Genomic DNA, 19,006 nt, shown 5'->3' with positions numbered 1-19,006 from the left:
GAACTGGTCGCCATTTTGAATGAGGGGATGGGTGGGGACTGGAAGTGCAGTTTTAGGAAGTAAAATAAAAAAATCTGTATAATTCTGTCAATTGTTCTGGGAAATATTTCATAGCTTTTCACTAAAAAGCTGACAAAGGTTTTTTGCTAACCAAATTTGAAAACTGTTAGTTCGCTAGAAAGCGTAAAATCACATTTATAAATTTCCATTAAACTGTATAAAGCTATTTTCACCTGAGCCCCAGTCAGAGTATAGCCTGCAGCCTAATAGGTGGTTTTCGTGTTAGCACTCCGCGCTTTTCCCCGCTGAAAGCTTTGGTCTTTTATTCTGCAATTTGTATTTGGCTTAAAAAACTCGCGCCACTTTCTCAACCAATCTGAAGTGAAATCAATACCAATCATGACTAGCTCGTACACTGATTGGTTCACTGTATTGTCTATGTCCTTTGTGATGGCCAGGTGGTTGCTATACTTTGGTTTTGGTTTTACGACACTCAATCGAAACTTGCTCTATTGTCTGTAATATTAGCCGTGGAATTTACAAATAATTTGTGACTGATTTTAGCGTTTATGCAGTTTAGTGAGCGTGGTTTTTCAAAGAAAAAAGTCCGAAAGGAACGTGACGTAATGGTAAACCTTTTGTTGACCTTACCACACAGGACGCGTCCCCACGCATCTAGGACCTCTAGCACTGTGGCTTTGGCTGGCTGGCCGACATAGAAGAATATACCTTTAAAAAATACGAGCGCGAAATCGCATCTTCTAGCGCGTGGCCAAGCTTTTAGCCCGCGAATACAACCGCTTCTCCTTGCACCCGGCCACTTTCGCAAACGCCCATCCTGTTTCAGCATTAGTCATACAGGCTGAAATCTTAACAACTACGAAAAGACGTGACACAGAGCATGATAAATGACCGCTTATAATCCTCTTCGTGCTGACTGGCACGAACCGACTTAGACACTTGATTACCCTAGATTAAATGATTTCTTTAAATGTTTGATATTAAGCTGGATTTAAAAAAAAAAACTCGAAAAAGTCAAAGCCGGCCCGTCGTCTCGCTCTGATAATCATTTCTTCCTTTAATACCATATGAAGCAAACGTGTTACCTAACGGATCTGGCTCTATCTGTAACTCAGTGCTTACAAAACCAACAAGAAAAGAAAAATATTTCTATTAATACTTTTCTTCATACGACCCGTTACGTAGGCTGAGTGGCAAGCGTTCTTATCCTGCGAAAATGAGGTGAGGGTTTTCTCCCGACCAACACGTGGAAAACTCTTTATTCGTATACAGGAATGCTAACAGGCTATGAGTACAGTCAACTCTCGTTAAAGCGGACACGCTCGGGGCGTCGTTTAGTGTCCGTAATAACGAGAGTCCGTAATAACGGGAGTCATTTCCAGTCAAACCTTATTCGCTCGGGATCTGGATTTTGTCCGTAATAGCGAGCGTCCGCAATAGCGGGGTGTCCGCAAGGCTAGAGTTGACTGTATCCGTAATCAGTGTAAAAACGTCCTAACGTGCGCCTTCAAAACCTCATTCTTCAAAGTAGAGTACTTTTCCATCTGATGCAATGTTGTCAGGCGGAGATGCTTAGAGTTGCCAGCAGGAAGTTATATTGAGCAAGTAGGAAAGCCTAGATAACTTACAAAATACCAGCATATAATTAATTCAGGGGGCGGATTCAGGGGGGCGCAGCCAACTTTCCCCCTTCCTTCCCTTGGATTTGTTTTAAAAAATTGTAACAAACTTTCTTTCGAGTGGTATTGTGCAATCAGGGTTTTGTTGTGGGCATGGGCCGAGGTTGAGCTCTTGCCGAAATTTTTTCGACTCCCCCTTTCCGAATTTTCTGGATCCTTCCCTTTTAAGAGGCTAACTAACTTTATACTGAGTTTTAAAATCTTTTTAGTTAGCTTTGCTTATGACGATTTTCACAGCAACCAAGGGATCGGAAGATGTGGCGCTTTGCCCGAATAAATTCAGGGGTGGGTTATGCTATATTCAGGCTAAGATTCTTGTCATAAATGATAACGATTACTTTATGGCTTTTTGGGGAGAGATCTTTCCAAATCTGGCAATCGAGCTACGAAACCAAGACAATCTCTTTTTTGCATGCAGGTTACAATCTAGCTTGCGGCTATAGTTTGCGGTATAGCTTGCGGCTCTTCCCTTGAGGTATGAAAAGTAAAAATTAGATGGAGGATCAGGATGTTGCGGTAATATTGTTTGTCCGATAATTGCACGTTTTTATTTTTTTGCGCTGTCGAGTCAAAGACGTTACCAATAGATAATGATTAATTACTGAATTGGCAGTTCATCTCTGAATTTATATTATATAGGGGTGTGTAACGTGTCTATAAGGGTGCTTTTAGACACATTAGAGAAGATGTTGTCAACAAGCATTTCACACCTTAAGGGATAAACCTGGGGCAGGGGGACAATCTTTAGTGCTATCCCCGGCCCTAAGGGCTACCGTGGTCCAGACTTTTCGAGGCTCAAATACGGTTAACCTAAGGATACAGATTGGAGAACAGCAATTGTTAAAGTTGAGTTCAGACCGGTATCTGGGAGGCCATGGGTTCGATTCCCGTCGGGGACTCAGATTTTTTCTTTGTCTCACGCTCGTGTCATGTTGAACAATTTCTTCATTATTTATCACCGAGCTTAAAATTTACCATCTTTATTATTTACTACAAAGTAAATCATTCTTCATCAGTTCCAATTCAGGAAAAATCGATGTCACTTGTAACCACTTGCTTGGTCAGGTTCCGAAACAGGTGACATGGGAGCCTGGAACGGAGTGTCAAAAGCGGCTGACAATTCTATAAAATTTATTTCCGCTCGGTTCATTTATTTTTAGTGCTGTTTTAAAATTGTTGAGCAATTTTTTTCTTAAATATTTAACAAAAATTTAATTTTGTGAATCAGGTTTCTGCTTATCTTATACTGTTATAAACTGCTTATGCGACTCTGTTTTGTCAGAAGAGTTTGTGATTGAAAAAATTTGGATCGGTCGATCTCGCGCCAAATTTTTTGGAGAAAATCAAATGGTGCGTTTCCATTTCGATCAAATGTAAATAAAGGAAGGATAAGATATTAGCATCTTCAACTGAATCGTGTAATTGCTTCCGTAGTCGCTTTACGGCGAATTTGGAATATTTTTATATCCGTAGTTGCGGTTTGAGAAGACGTGATCATTTTGGGCCTCGAGCAAAATCGATCGACCGTCATTTTTACGCGCCCTTTTGAGAAAGTAGTCAGTGTCGGCTTTTCTCAAACAGTCAGTTATTAGCCAATCTGACCAATCTCGCTGCGAGAGTTAAAAGAAATGTCAATCAACCGTAGCCCGTAATTAACGATGAACAAGCGAATGACCAATAATCTGCGTAAGAAACCAGCTAATGGCAACACGTGATTAAAGCTGTCAATCAAGCGCCACAAGAAGAGCATACGGGGTTTTTAGTTTCTCCACGCTAAAGGAAAGTTTCGGCTTGAGAGAGTTATGCGGAGCTATGAGTTTTGGCGATTTTGTAGCGATTTTGGTGTTGTCGTTGGCTGTTTACTGCTTAGGTAAGTAAAGAGGGTTTCTAAAGGGATTGCGTTAAGTCCTACATTGTCAGATTAAATCTGATTTGGAATGCTAAGTTTGCCAAATGCCTCTGATATGTGAGCGGTTGAACGTAAATCTATGCCTTTTTGTCCACAAGAACACATCTCTGAAATGGTATCCCAGTTTTTCGGAGATCGTAACCTGCATGCTCGCTAGCCGTCAATTTTAGGTAAACAGATGCACTTACAAGGTTTTGTTTGCTATTTTTGACGCTTGGAGTGGAAGATTTAGTCTCGTACTAGCTTTGTTTTGGTGTGATGCGAGCGGTACAGCTTCGTGACATACATTGGAAATGACCAAGTCCGAACTTGTTTACATGTTTCACAAATGATACGATCTTCTTATTGAATGCATGTCTTCCTCTTTCAAGCTAAATATTTTTTCTTTTTAATTAAGGAATAATTTACAAGAGTTTTGAATAGTTTTAAATATGTAGAAACATGTGTTTCTTCTGTGAAGTACGAATCATACTGGGGGTTAAACGCAGTGACGAGTGTTTGACATCTATGTACATGGAAACTTCAATTAAATTCGCTAGCCTGCGAGGATTTTAATAGTTTTAAATCATACCCGATGATGTCTCATTTTCCCATAAGTCCTATTTTTTAACTTGTCTATTTAACAGGTTTGTGTATCTCTTTCACGCTTCAAGTTGGAACTAGTAAAATAGTAATTCCCCTGTATTCGAATGGCGAAGGTCATTGTTAATGAATTCAGAAAACAAAAGTTCTGAGCGCTCGTTTTACTACATCACGTCCGGCCTTTTAAAGATAAATTGTATACTTTTGCAAGATTTTATAACAACTTGGTGAAGTTTGTTCCATCTTGTGAATTTCTAATAAAACGCGGTTCAAGATTTTGTTTGTTTTTTCCAGAGTTCTGGTCGATTCCTAAACAATTGCTCGTATGATTTTGGCTCGATCTGCTTTAATATATCGTGTTATATTTCTACCAACAAGCTGAGCTACCATTTATTAAACCACAAGTAATCAGTATATTATATACCAGATTCTTCTTCGGAGTATCGGTTTCCTGAAGATCTAAAGTGTTCGCCACGTATGCCGAATTAAAACGTGACTTTTCGTAAAATTGGCAAAGCAGTAAGTTATAGCAATTAATAATATTGACTTAAAACGAAATGTGCCTCTTATTCAACGACATTTTCGAGATTTGTGTGTGAATTGGTAAGAGTTGTGACAATTTTTGCTTGATCCGAGAAAATATCGACCGTTTGTGCCCTCTACTCAACCTTTCAGTCACAGTGTGATGTGTTGTTCGACACAAAGTCAACTTTATTATGGTTGTAAATTTCGATTTTAATATTTCGACGCCTAAACACAGCTTTACTAAATCAGGAGTTGTTCTCGTGTACCAAAGTTAATGTTCACTTGTTCTGATTGTCTGTACCTGTGGGTAATCCCTTTTAAACTTACGCCTTATTACGGTTTAAACTAAACATGCGATGATGTTTTGAGAAGATATCGTACATGAGAAGATTAAGAAGGGCATGTTTTGTGACCCCTGTATAGTGATTTGTGTACGTACACCAAGGTGTGGGCATAAAAAACATTCAGCAATATAAAGATTCCCTTAGATGGAAGAGCACTGTATTGCACAAGTGCTCGATCCTGTAGTAAGTGTTTTGTACATATAACAGATCATCACTGTCCGCAATATCAAACATCTTTTTCCTTGTAATAATTGTTAATTATACTTCTAAAGGACTGAACTGACCATTACTAATATTATTGTACATTTTGTGGATATTATTGTACATTTTTCTACATGCAAAAAAGACTTCTTGTACATGGGTCATCCAAGTTAGCTAAGAAGAAAACAATCAGAAGATATTTATGTGCAAATTATTCACCATCCCATAAACCTTCATGTAGATATTTTTGACAAGTGGTGAACATTAATAGAAATCAAAATGGAAAAAAAAAACTCCAAATCAGTTCAAGTCATTTGATCTTCCAATGTCGTGATGTTGTGCAATAGAAGATTCTTGCATATCTGGATTTTTTGTAAGAAAACAATCTTTTACATTCCAATACCAAAACTAAAGCTTGAAATAAATGGAGTACTACTTCCACATTTCCTTGAAGTCACATCTTAATTCACGAATGTTGGTGTGTAAAAATAAATTTAAATTAGGATTTGCAGTGAGATCTTGAGCAAAAGGATGCAACCTGTGTAACCAGGGAAGGTGTTATAATCCATGTCTGGTGCATGCAAGGTCCTCGACTGAAATTGCACAATTTCAGAGTTGAAAAATTTTGTAGGAACTTACTTAGTTACATAAAAACAGGTCATGCATTTGACAGTGACTATCCAACATGTAAGTCGTTAGCTGAAATCAATAAAAGGCTATTTATTGTTTTGCTCAAAAGTACGGTTCAAAATGATGAATACGAGGCAAATGACATATCTGAACAGTTATGATGTTTAACAGTCTGCCAGCAGCCTTTCTGTAAAGGTGACAAATGCAGGATGCTTTTTTTATGGCTTCATACTTTGACCTTAATCCAAAGTTATTTGAAGTAAAAATATATTTGAAATATTCTGAGAATGACAGTGTAATCCTTATCCCTTGTTGTATGTTAGGTAAAACAAGTATTTTATCATTAATAAGTAAACACTTACAAAAAAAGTTAACAGATCAAGTAAGGGTGTTTTTATTTACAGATTAAAGCAATCAAACCATTAAATCTTACTCAAAAAAGTAGATAAGTAAATAAACCCCTTTATCCTCTACTTTTTGCATGACCTGGGGGTTAGCAACATGTAACAGCTGGCCAGGGGATATTGCTGGAGTCTAACAATGGGAGCTACACACTGTTCATGTACATACAAATGTACATGTAATGCATGCCTTTTTATAGGGAAAATATGTATAAATAACTGTTCGGTCCAAAAAACTTGGGTTTAGCTTGCCAAGTAAAAGACAAGAAATAATACAGTACAAGTATACTTGTAGGTGGGTGCAACTAAAAAAAGGGGGGATGTCGCTAAGGACTGGCTGTCGGCTAATTTAACCGGCTGAAATAGAACTTAAAACTGGCTGAAATTTCACATTCATGAAAGCAAAGACTTTGGTAAACTTTTAGAGCTGCCAAGGCTAGAAAAGCCAGCTGGGTTTCTTGATGAGCCAGCTTAGTGTTTTCTTAGCCACATCCCTGCAACAAAATCTTTGAGGTAATGTTGATAATGTGCCCTGGTCTACATGTATGCAGTAATCTATTAATATAAGCTGTAAATGTAACCTGGAATTCTTTCATGCTGAATACTTGTTCTTTTGTCATACATTATGTATCTAGTGTTATATTGCTATGATTGTAGCAGAGCTGCAAATAGCAGTCAGTCATCAGACATTAGCTGACCAAAATTTGCTCATGTCCGACGAAATCCCAAGTGTGGTCGGACATAATGTCTGGACAATTTTTTATCATAAATCATTTCACGGCAACAATGAATAAAAATCTGTCCGACCACACTTTTGTTTTGTCCGACCAAGATGGTGTCTTAGTAGGACATATGACCTTTTAAGTGAAAAAATTATTTGCAGCCCTGTTGTAGTGAATTCAAGCTGTGCCTTTCTCAAGTCTGTCCTTATTCTTCCAGCAGAATCTACTAGTGGTTCATCAGTTAAACATCAAATATGCCACTTCTGTAACAGTTCTGCAGTTGGCTCTACCTGTAATAATTGGACAAATAAAACCTGCAACGTGAATAGTCAATACTGCTATGCCTACTGGACTAATATCAGTGGTAAAGTCTTGATATCAAGTGGAGGATGTTGGGAACAGAATGACAGCTGTGACACGGCAGCGTGTTTAGGGAGGCCATTTAGGAAAAAGAGTGGTGGATATTTCTGTTGTTGCAATGCAAATCGTTGTAATCTGGACTTGAGTGTGGGTCCCACTCTGCCTGTAGTAAACCCCCCAACACTACCTACTGTATCAAGTAAGTTGAAAAGATTGTGATTCTGTAAATGTGTATATGTTGTAGTTAATTTTTGATCTCTGTTAATTTTTTTATTTCAGCCAGTCGGGTTTTTTTTCTAACTAGTTTTTTTTTAAATTCTACTCCCTTGACGTCTCATACCCCCCTCCCCCCACCATCCTTGCTAACCCTCCCCTACATTCTGCTATTTTTCCCCTTCCTCTAAGTACTATATTCTTTTTTTTTCCTTTTACTAACCTGCACTGGATTTATACTTCAACCTCTTGATTTGCTGTCCAATCTCTTATCCACCTTGCCACATAGAAAGCATTGGGTGAACCGCCATTTTTTTAAAAATATATAAAATAAATATGACTCCATCCCATAGCCTAACTCTAACTCTATTATTTGTTTGACAACATTTTTCCAAACTCTAATCTAAAATAATTTTATTTATGAATGTTTTTTGTTATTTGTCTGCAGCAACTGTAGCTAGCATCATTTCAACAACCAGTGATCACCCAACACCATCTAAAACCAAGACAATACACACTTTGCTGTATTCCGTCGTGCCAATATTTGGATTTGCAGTCGTTCTGGTGTTTGGGTTTTTTATGTATCATAGACATAAAACAACATTTCCAACTCGTATCTGTGAAGAAGAACCGCTCCACACAATACCACCACCATCACCAGAACTTGGTGTTCGACCCATTCAGCTTGTGGAAGTTATTTCACAGGGACAGTTTGGCACAGTGTGGAAAGCTAACTATCTGGAAGATGTTGTTGCAGTAAAAGTTTTTCCTGGTGCCCACAGATCAGCTTGGGTATGCGAGAAGGACATCTACACATCTTGCAACATGAAGCACGAAAACATTCTTAAATTTGTTGCAATTGAGAAACACACTGATGGTCTGTATACAGAGCTTTGGTTGATTACTGAATACCAAGAGCATGGCTCGCTGGCCAGCTATCTGAAGAGTCACGTGCTAAACTGGTCAGAGCTTTGTCTTATGGCTGGAAGCATGGCCAGCGGACTTGCATACCTACACACTGAGGTGCCTGGGGCTTTCTTCAAACCCTGCATAGCACACAGAGATATAAAAAGTAAAAACGTGCTTGTGAAGAAAGACCTTAGCTGTTGCTTTTCTGATTTTGGCCTGGCAATGAAGTTTCAGCCCGGAGGAGATCCTGGCGAGACCCACGGCCAGGTGAGTCCAGTTTGATCAATATCTTACTTCTTAGAACAATTATCATTACATTGTCAGGGAAGTAGGTTAGGAGAAAACAAGGAGTGATAGTAATTGAATCAGATGAATGAGGCTTTAAGCGACTGTTTTAGAGTACTTTATTCCTAGCTTTCTCTGATCCACGGCATCAGCAGGGAATGATGCCAATGGATTTGCCATGTAGCTTTGAATAAAGTACCACAATACAGTAGCTTTTTAAAGGCCTCACTCAACTGATTCAATTACTATACAAGATGCTACTGACCAATAACTTCAAACAAGGAGAGATGTTTCGGCATGCTTGGAAAAATGCGACATGAGTTTGTTTGTTTGTTTTTCTTTTGTTTTGTAAAAATGTATGCCTAATAGCTATCAGTTTGATGGAGAAGAGTATCAGGTAATCATTTTTTATCTGTTATTTTACAAATGCCATATGAATGGTTCGAAAACCCATTTGTTTTAATGCGTAAACCAATATCGTTAGCCATTTGAACCCTCTGTTATACATTCAAATGTCTTCACTTACCATCAAAAGTTACTTAAGTGATCCATTTGTTTATTTAAGAGTTTTAGGGTTTTAACATGTTGAAACATCTCTGTTGATTAGCACTTCATGTTACATAGTATTGTTTCTGTATCACTTCTTTAACAAGGCTCGATAAACAGGTCACGTCACTAAATTTGCATCAGACAGTATGACGACATTTAAATCATTTGGCATCCTTGGCGAATTTTGAAATTCCTTTTTCTTGCAATATAAAGAGAAAAAATATTGCCACAAACCATTTATATTGTCAGGTTTTCCCTCAAGCTTTGATTCAAAGTCTGGTTTAGCACGCAAATTCACCACAGCCAATTCAAACACGTTATGGCTTTAAAATGTAGAAGATGTTTTAAAACAGTTTTTCTCAACTAGGTGAAGGTTTAGTACAATCAAAGAAAGGTTCACAGAAGGTCGAGGAATCAATAACCTTTACAGTGGAGAATTGTGTTATTTTGGGTGACATCAAAACACCAACAAAGTTGTGATTATGCAAATGTTTAACGCTTTGATTCTACCGGTCATGAAAAAGTAGCTTGAAACAGCAAAATGCTCTTCAACTAAGAGAACCATTCATTGTATAGCTTGAAATGATTTGCCATGTACTTTTGAATCTGTTACTGCTATGCTTTTAAACCATAGGTCTTGAAACAAAGTTTTGTTTAACCAAGTTAAACACGCCACTTGGTGGTCTCATCCATTTTCTCTTTTAGCGTCACAATTTAACAACTTTATCCAAGTACGTCATTTTTAGAAGCCCCAGGGTTTTTTTAGCTGGTGTCTTAAAAGGACAAGATATTTTGTTTGTGTATTAATGGTACATATAATGTCAGATATTCTCTGGCATCAACTGGTGACCAAAATAACAACCATCTTGAAATAATTATTTAGAATTATCAGAATCATGTTTTTACTTGTAGTTTTGGTTTGCTTTGTTCTGAACTGTACTGTGTGGTAATTCCAAAATTTTGGTCAAATTTCCTGTCGTAAGTAAACAATAAATGTGGAATTTATGATAGGGATACATAACTTCCATTTTAAGGAAACTTTGTCATCACTAAACGAAATAAGAAATGTCCCTGGCCAGAGATTCAAGACCTAAAAACCAAACAATTCACTACAGTACACTGCCACAAGCAATTAAAAAGCAATTATTTTAAACACAAAAATATGCTTTTCTATCTTGCCTGAATTCATTACCTTATCGTGTAAACAATATCCTATTTCCTTTTTATACGCTGCAGTGAAGATGTTCTCAATTCCATGATATTGAACCTGCAGAGTTTCACTGGCAAATCCTGAAAAAGTCAATCTGTTTTTACTGGATGCGTCAGGGTTTGAGACTAACTTTTTTGCTAACTAGCCGAGTGGCTAGTGACGGCTTTGATTCTACTAGCCAAACTGATTTTCTACTAGCCAGAATTTTCAAGTATACTGGTAGTTTCGTTTTTTTGGTTTCTTTTACCATGGAGGGGGAGGGGATGAAAGGGGACATAATTAACATTTCAATTATACAAAATATCTCAAACCATCTAAACGTGTACACACAACTTCATCAGGTGTTCATCTTTATCGGAAGTATTTATCGTGTTTTTTTTGTTTTTTGTTTTTTTTTTACCTCGCTCTTTCAGCTTCTACCCGCAGTTATCTACCCTCAGATATCCATAACATGCCCGTTGTGTCAAATACTAATGATGCTTTTATTATATTAACAGTTTACTTGTTATCTTCTCTCCTTTCTCTCCCTGTCTAAATATGCCTGAAATTTTCTAGCCATTTTGGCTAGTGAAAGTCCAAAACCTACTAGCCAAAACTGCATTTCTACTAGCCCTTGGCTAGTTGGCTACTGTTAGTCTCGAGCCCTGTGCGTAACAGAACCTCAAAACTATAAAATCCAGAAAACGCCATAATTTTTGCATCTCCTATCCCCAGCATTCTTGCTTGATTATCTCTTTGCACCATGTTTTTGCTCCAGCAATACATGATTTTACAAGACATGAAAAACCGAACTGTAAAAGAGCAGTGTTTGTTCCAAATTCCAATTCGATCTGGAATCAGTGCGATCCAGAAGAGGCACCTAGTGGAAGATCTTACTGTAAATTCCAATTTATTTATTTTTTACTCCCAAACAAGGGGTACAGGGATAATGCTGTTGTGAGAGCTTTTGCCTGCCATCAGTGTGGCCTGGGTTCAAATTCCAAACCCGGTGTCATGTGGGTTGAGTTTGTTACTGGTTCTTGTCCTTGCTCTCAAGGTTTTTCTCTGGGTCCCCCCCCCCCCCTGCAAATACCAACACTTGATATTCCAGTTCAATCGGGAATACAATGCCCCACAAGCTTCTGCCTTTAAATGCAACCATATAAATATTAAACATACCAAAAAATAAAATATCATTGTTTGTCTTGAGTAGAGGTAAACCTCTGCTAAATGCCTCCTCCCATACAGATGGCTTCTCAGTCATCATGGCCACACACAAACATACATTTTTAAGATCCCATAAGTGGACACTGCTCCTAATTAGACACTTGTTTTGGCCCCAAGGGTGTCTGCTAGGCATTTTCAAAAACAAGTATTAACGTAGCAAAAAGAAAACAAAATTATGCTACAGGCATGAAATTGAGTTTACATGTACTTATTTCTTCAATATGTCCATGTACATGTACATTATCTGTGTGATTCTTGAAATAAAAATAAAAAAGCTGCAATGTATGTGCCTCCAGAAATGGGAGAAATTGACAGACAGAAAATACTCAAACATTATAACACTGTTACGTATACTTGGATTATATTGGACACTTCATTTGTTCATAAGAGTTTATTCTTTTGGGTAATCAATATTTCCTGTTTGTGAACATGTTTTTTGACATGTAGTTTGCAGATTGTTACCATTTGTCTTTGTATTGTAGTGCAAGAATTTTACATAGACATGGCCGTCTATGTAAAGAATTTTTAGGTGTGCTTGGAAACTACTTATGCTATAAATGTAATTTTTTATTTTGTTTAATCAGTTTTAAAGCAATATTCACTGGTGCCAGTTTGGCAAGGTGGATGAGCTGGAATGTTCACTAATATCAAACATTTGTTATTCTGACAATTTGAAAGATCGTCATAAACCGTTGAATCTTGCAATACTGCAAGATTTAAAGTGTACTGATCAGCAGAAAGACAGGTTTTCCAGATTTTTGATACATTTAACAGAAAATCTACATTTTGTTATTGCTTTTCACACCGGAAATGTGTTAAAATAGTTTCTATAAATAAAAACTGCAAGTTTCAAGGTCAAATATTTGCAATATTACCATTTGGAAGCCCTATCATTATACACTGTGCACAAAAGTCCTATTAAAGCTAAAATCACAAAAGATTGTTATAACATAAACAAGTTGCAAACTATAAACTACTTGAACAGAGATCAGTAAAGTCAGTCTGATTATACATAAAGTCCCCCCCTTTTTTTTATTGGCTGGGAGCTTTACTGCATAGTGACACGATCTGCCAAAAATGATCTACATATATTAGTGCCAGAAAGTGACAGTCTAAATGACTTATGCTACAAACTTGTTCTTTTAACAAATTCTTATCAGTAGCATAATGATAACAACAAACAGGGCAACAGACAGATCAACAGGACACCCCTGTCCTTTGCTTGCAGCTATATTGCGGGTTTACCAAGAACCTGTTTATGCTTGAAAAGTGTTTCCACAGCATTAAATGGCTTAGTAAGAGTATTACAGTCAACTCTCTCTAAAACGGACACCGTCGGGACCAGCTACATCTGTCCGTTTTAAAGAGGTGTCCGTCTTATAGGGAGTTTAGTTACAGTAAAATGACTGAAAAACGGCGGGGACGGGACCAAATCCGGGTGTCCGTCTTAAAGAGGTGTCCGTCTTATAGAGGTGTCCGTTAAGAGAGAGTTGACTGTACTGCATACATTTGAGAATGTGACAAGTACATGTAAGTGGTGAGGCTCCCAGTGCTTCACTCACTGACTTGTTCTTGTCACTCACACCTGTATTCTTAGCTTTACATTCAAACTTCACATACTTTGGAGAATGTAAACAATTATGACAAGTTTATTTTTGATATTTCTATTTGGTACTCAAACCATGTACATGTAGAGACCCTCTGTACACATTCAGCTAGAGTATGGTTCTTACCAAATCTATAGACTAGCTGATTGATCTGGATAATGGCAAGATTAAGTGAAATATAAATCATTTTGGCAGTTGCCATATTGTCACTTATTTTCTCGGGACTTAATTTTCGCGATTTTCAAAAAATCGCGAAATTAAAGACCCGCGAAAATTTATTTCAAACGTTTTCTATTTTATTTTTTGTTAATTACGTATTTTTGGCCAAATCGCGAAAATTAAGTCCCGCGAAATGTGCCCGTTTCATTTTCACGAAATTAAGTTCCCGCGAAAATAATTAACAATAAGGTATTAACGGTGTCCTCAGTATCATGTTAATGATTACCAAAGCGTCATAATAATTTAATTACAAAAATTTATAAGAAGCGTTGATTGTGTTTAGGTGGGTACAAGACGTTACATGGCACCTGAAGTGCTTGAGGGAGCCATCAGCTTCACACGGGAATCATTTCTGCACATCGATGTGTATGCATTTGCCCTTGTTCTTTGGGAATTGGCCTCAAGATGTACTGCTGCTGATGGTGAGTTAGTAACTGCTGATTGTGTAATTTTATGCACATAAACATTGCACTCTACTTGTATGTGAGAGCTACAGTTATTGGTTAGCATATTGAATCAAGATACCAAGGGTTTGAGTGCTGATCTGGGTCATAATGGTGGGGGGTAGCCTCTGGACATTCAGGGTGGATAACGCTATCCACCGGATAAATCACTATCAGTGAAGTAGGTTTTGTTTAAAAGTTATCCACTGGATAGCGATTTATCTAATGGATAGCATTATCAACCCTTTGAACAACTGGGCCCAGAATGATTGGTAATACAGTGGAATTCCAATTTCTCAACCCTCTAAGGGAAACGAAAATCGGTTCAAAATATCAGGATGTTTGAGACATTGGGGGTTAAATTGCAGTGCTTGATTGAAAGAAGCCAATGCAAGGGAAACGACTTCCGCCAGTTCGAGTTAATGAGAGTTTAGAGAAATCAAGGGTTCCAGAAGTTGGGAGTCCACTGCGTAGTTGGCACAAATGCAAGTTTACCTTATGTTCCTGAGATTTTGATAAACATGCCTCTTGTAACGAACAACTTAGCACATGTGGAAGCAGTGTATTACTCATTCTCATCCCCAGAGCCACTTGTCCCTCTTAGCCAGCTGAGCTTGGAGCACAAGGAACAAGTGGCTCTGGGAATCAAGCCAATGAAATCAACCATAGCAAAATCCCTCTCAACGAATGGACTTTAAAAACGGTTGATTTGATTTGCGGCTCTGGGAAGGAGAATTTGTATTTCTATCAAGAACCCCCACTGGCCCAGCCTGGACATTCTATTCCCAAATTGTCAATTATCATCGCTGTATATATGTTTATAAGTGTATAAATGGACTTATGGATCACTCTATGGAGTTACTAGCTAACAGGGACATTCATAGCTATAACACAAGGAATAAAGACATGCTTAGGCTACCTCATGTAACCAAAAATTGGGGAAAGATGAGAGTGTGTTATCACTCTCTGAAAGACTGGAATAACCTAGACAGAGACACCAGAAATGCACTTGATTTTGTAAATTTTAAGCGTAGCGTTCTAAGTAGGTTTTTTAGTTAATTCTTTCTTTTGTATTCAAGTTAGTTTTTAATAATAGTTTTTAATTCTTAGGTATTTTTCGTTTTATTGTATATAGTCTTATTAAGTATTTTTAATCTTAGTTAGGACCTTTCTGAAAACCACTGTATAGTGAATGAAGGCTTCCTAATAAAAGATTATTAATTATTAGTCAATCAGTCAACAAAGTGTAAACAACAAACAACATTTTTTTCCTCAGGCCCTGTAGATGAATACAGGTTGCCGTTTGAAGAAGAAGTAGGAACACATCCATCATTAGAGGACATGCAACAAGCTGTGGTACACAGAAAGATCAGACCCAAGCTGAGGCAAGACTGGTTTGTTCACACGGTAAGATAAAATTATTCTTTGCTTCAAGTTGTACAAGTGGTGGCCAACACTATCCATCAAAAAAATATTGAAGATCCGATACCAGGATTCATTGTAAGAAAGTAAAAAGCGTTCTCTGGTAAAATATTTTAAAAATTATTAGCTTTCGACAGCCAGACTGCTGTCTTCGATGGATAAAAATGAAGTGAAGTGAAGTGATCACTTCATTTTTATCCGTCGAAGACAGCAGTCTGGCTGTTGAAAGCTAATAATTTTTAAAATATTTTACCAGAGAATGCTTTTTACTTTCTTACTCTCCATCAGATTAATTATCCTCGGTCTTTTTTCCTAAACTTTGTTGTTTTAGTATTCTTTGGTTTTAATTGTATAAAAACAGTTGGATGAACTGCATCTAGTCTGTTAGCTGTACTTTCACATGGTAATGGTTATGCTGTAAGAAGTAGTTCTAACTTTTTTAGTTTGTGGATGAAACCAAATTGTGTGACCATTCAAATGAAAGCAGATTAGCAGTCTTCTCCAATAGTGCTGAAAGCTACTGAGCAGTACTTTCACGTGGGACTTTAATGTTGTAAATAGTGGTTCTAAAACCCTAAATTACAGTCAATTTCACATAACTTGCAAACTTGGGAAGTTCAGTCGCGCCAAAGTTGGGAACTTTGTTCCGAAGTTCGCAATGTGATTGACAAACTCGCAACGTAATTGGCTACTTCGTAATGTAGTTCCCAATTTCCCAACGAACTTCGCAACGCGGCACGGTAAAGTTATGTGAAATTGACTGTAAAGCTATTGAGCTGTACTTCCAAGTGTCATTGGTTATTTTGCTGTACAAGGTGTTATAACTTTGGAGCCCTAGTGCGTGACTCATTCAGAGCAGTACCGTACTTTCACACATATGAATATTGATTTCTCTTTATTATTATTATTGTTACACAGGGTATGGCTGGTCTCCTTCAAACAATTGAGGAGTGTTGGGATCAAGACGCCGAGGCGCGACTGACTGCACAGTGTGTTGCGGAAAGAGTGGTGCAGTTTCACTCGCTTTCAAATTTTGGATCTGAACATTCTCCTGCTGTGACAACTGTGGTAAACAACACCAACATCAAACCATCTTCAAAAGAGTCAATAATATAAACAAACGTTAATATTGCAATCTAAGGCTTGTCCGGTGATCAGGCAATCTGTGATATGATTGGCCATAAAGCACACGCCACTGAGTCAAGGAACTCGGAGCTCCAGGTGCTGTCAATCAGGATTTGTGTATGAAGCAGCAAATGGCCCGTACAACAAAAATAACTGTCTTCTCAGACAATGCAGTTCTGCGTCTTTCCCCCAAAGATGGCATGGTGTGTCTTACTGGTTGCTGAATGAGTTCCAGTATTAACAACTACCAGTATTATAAAATTTCAGTTTATGTTCATCCTGATTGGTTGCGCAGTTGTTTTGCATGAAGGTTTGTTATTTCATGTGCTATGCAAATGCAAGGGTGCGTTAATGGTGAAAATTCGGCATGGAAACTAAAAACTTGGTTGAACCAAGGCACTTTACACATCAAAACCTTGTGCATGGTTCACGACTTCTAAATCGACTTCTCGGTAATAACAAGTTCTTATCACGCTGGTTAATGAGTTATATTATCACTGTTTTACCTTACTTCTAATAACTGTTATTTACTTGCTGAATGTAGATACATTTATTTTATTTACCCCAAGTGTTATATTTATCACTTTTTATTGAGAAAGAAGTAGGTGATCCCAATGATCTATATTACAGTGATATGAATGGTGCTCTGAAGTGCATGTGATATTCAGCGGGGGGGGGGGGGGGGGGAGTGGGGAGGGCACCCCATGCACTTCTGGTAAATCCCATGTGAAGTACCGGTAATATGGGTTTGACTTTTATTGCTCGTGATAAAACCACATTGTGTGAACGTTTAAATGAAATCTATTGGGCAGTACTTTCACGTGGTACTGTTTGGTGTTTTTTTTGTATTTTTCAAAAAAAATTAATAATTAATTAGTTTTTCAACTTGGTAATGAGAGAATTAAGTGGACAATATGAAATTCTGTCTTATCCTGATGCTCCAGTATATGTTTTTATATGTCTCTGACATTTGCTGTAATTTTAAGTTTGGAAAACCGTACATGTACTGCAATACTTTTGCCTCAAATTCAATTCGCTACTATTTAAAAGCAGAAAATACTGCAATAATTAAGACTTGATTCAACCTGAAGAATGGTTTGTAAGAGAGCCCTGGATCCAATACATAGGCAAGCCACCTTTTAGAATAGTTTATCTTTAGAATTGTTCTCCAAATACTGACTAGTCAAACAAATTATACTGCATTACTCCAACTAACAAAATTATCTTTCAAACCAAGCCATTGTATATTCGTAATATATTGTCCAACAAGGAAAAAATTTACAGCTGTATCTATACAAGATATTATTCTCAAGTTATTTGTGATACTGTAATAGAACGTTAATTAATATGAACAGGAAAGAACATGGTCTTTCCTTTTTCCAAGGATGTTCTCAAATTATAATCAACCATGTACATACAGACACAAGAACAATCTCTTTTAACCTGTAAATAGTTTTAAGTATTTTTACTATGCATTTATCATAATGATGTCATATCTTACAATACGAACTTGATGTTCATTCATACACATTAAACGCATTTATCTGTAAATAGTTTTAACTGTAGCTCGCGCAGAGCCTAGTAATTAAACAAACCTCGTGCCCAGATCCTTCTCTTGCGTGGCGCAAGAGAGGGATCGAGGTACAAGGTTAAAATGAGCCATATGATGTTTGAGAATAAGAAGAGGTTTAACTATTAAACTTGAAACTTCGATGTACCAACACGTGTGTTATTAGTTCCTTCCTCATAAACGTCCTCCTAGATAGTTCCCCACCCCTCCCCCGTCTGCCAGTTTCTCTTAAACAGACGTCTGTTTGCGCGCTCATTTCATTCTGACCAAATTTAAAGGTGCTACGTCACGGGGATTTTGCAGATTTTTGGTATTAACTGTTCTGAATTTAGTGGTAGTCAACTTAACCCATGAAAAACATGATCTTTGAACCTTAATTTGGGAAAGAAATCAAGCTACGGCTATAAGTATTTTTTTTTTGAAGACGCGCGGAAACAACTGGAATAAGTAAGCCTTACTTTTTCAAGTCGCAATCCATTTCCATCTTAGCCCATCCGCAGCCAAAGATGGTTTTTAATAGTTTTAGTGCTCTAATATAGCAATTTTTTTAGGTTTCCTACGACACATAAAGATTTGGCTGTTCAAAAGTCTTAAAATCCGTGTCAAAAGCCCCTACAAAGTATGCAGCCAGGGTTGTCAGACTGCGAGCAGAAAAAGATTCCAAGCGTGCAACGCGAAAACGCGAATTCGAGCGAGCGACGAAGCCGCGAGAAGCGCGGACGCCATTAACCTCGTTTGCATATTTTCAACTTTTCCAGTCGCGCGTAGCATTTCAGAAACAAAAACCGACTGCTCGCAGTCGAGGGATTTCTAAGAATCGACGCTAAAATTACAAGCTGACGAATGAACAGTGTGAAAAAGAGGATAAAATATA

At 37.6% G+C, this 19,006-nt stretch overlaps 1 protein-coding gene across 2 annotated transcripts; it reads left to right on the top strand.

Moving 5' to 3' along the window:
• Nucleotides 1-3,444: 3,444 nt before the first annotated feature.
• On the top strand, nucleotides 3,445-18,283 carry LOC144661323 (activin receptor type-2A-like). Of its 2 annotated transcripts, none has more exons than XM_078522047.1 (6): nucleotides 3,445-3,570; nucleotides 7,232-7,573; nucleotides 8,036-8,763; nucleotides 13,856-13,994; nucleotides 15,292-15,422; nucleotides 16,356-18,283. In XM_078522047.1, exons 1-6 carry the CDS (start codon nucleotides 3,513-3,515, stop codon nucleotides 16,551-16,553), a joined length of 1,596 nt encoding a protein of 531 aa, XP_078378173.1. In that variant the 5' UTR covers nucleotides 3,445-3,512; the 3' UTR covers nucleotides 16,554-18,283. The 2 variants fall into 2 exon arrangements, with proteins under 2 accessions (XP_078378173.1, XP_078378174.1); XM_078522048.1 differs by having other exon boundaries at nucleotides 3,453-3,570; nucleotides 7,235-7,573.
• The last annotated feature ends 723 nt before the right edge of the window (nucleotides 18,284-19,006 follow it).

Source organism: Oculina patagonica, chromosome 7 (assembly GCF_052425735.1).
Source record: "Oculina patagonica isolate OP01 chromosome 7, crgOcupat, whole genome shotgun sequence".
In the NCBI taxonomy this organism is placed as follows: domain Eukaryota; kingdom Metazoa; phylum Cnidaria; class Anthozoa; order Scleractinia; family Oculinidae; genus Oculina; species Oculina patagonica.
This window is presented reverse-complemented; position numbering and strand designations above follow the sequence as displayed.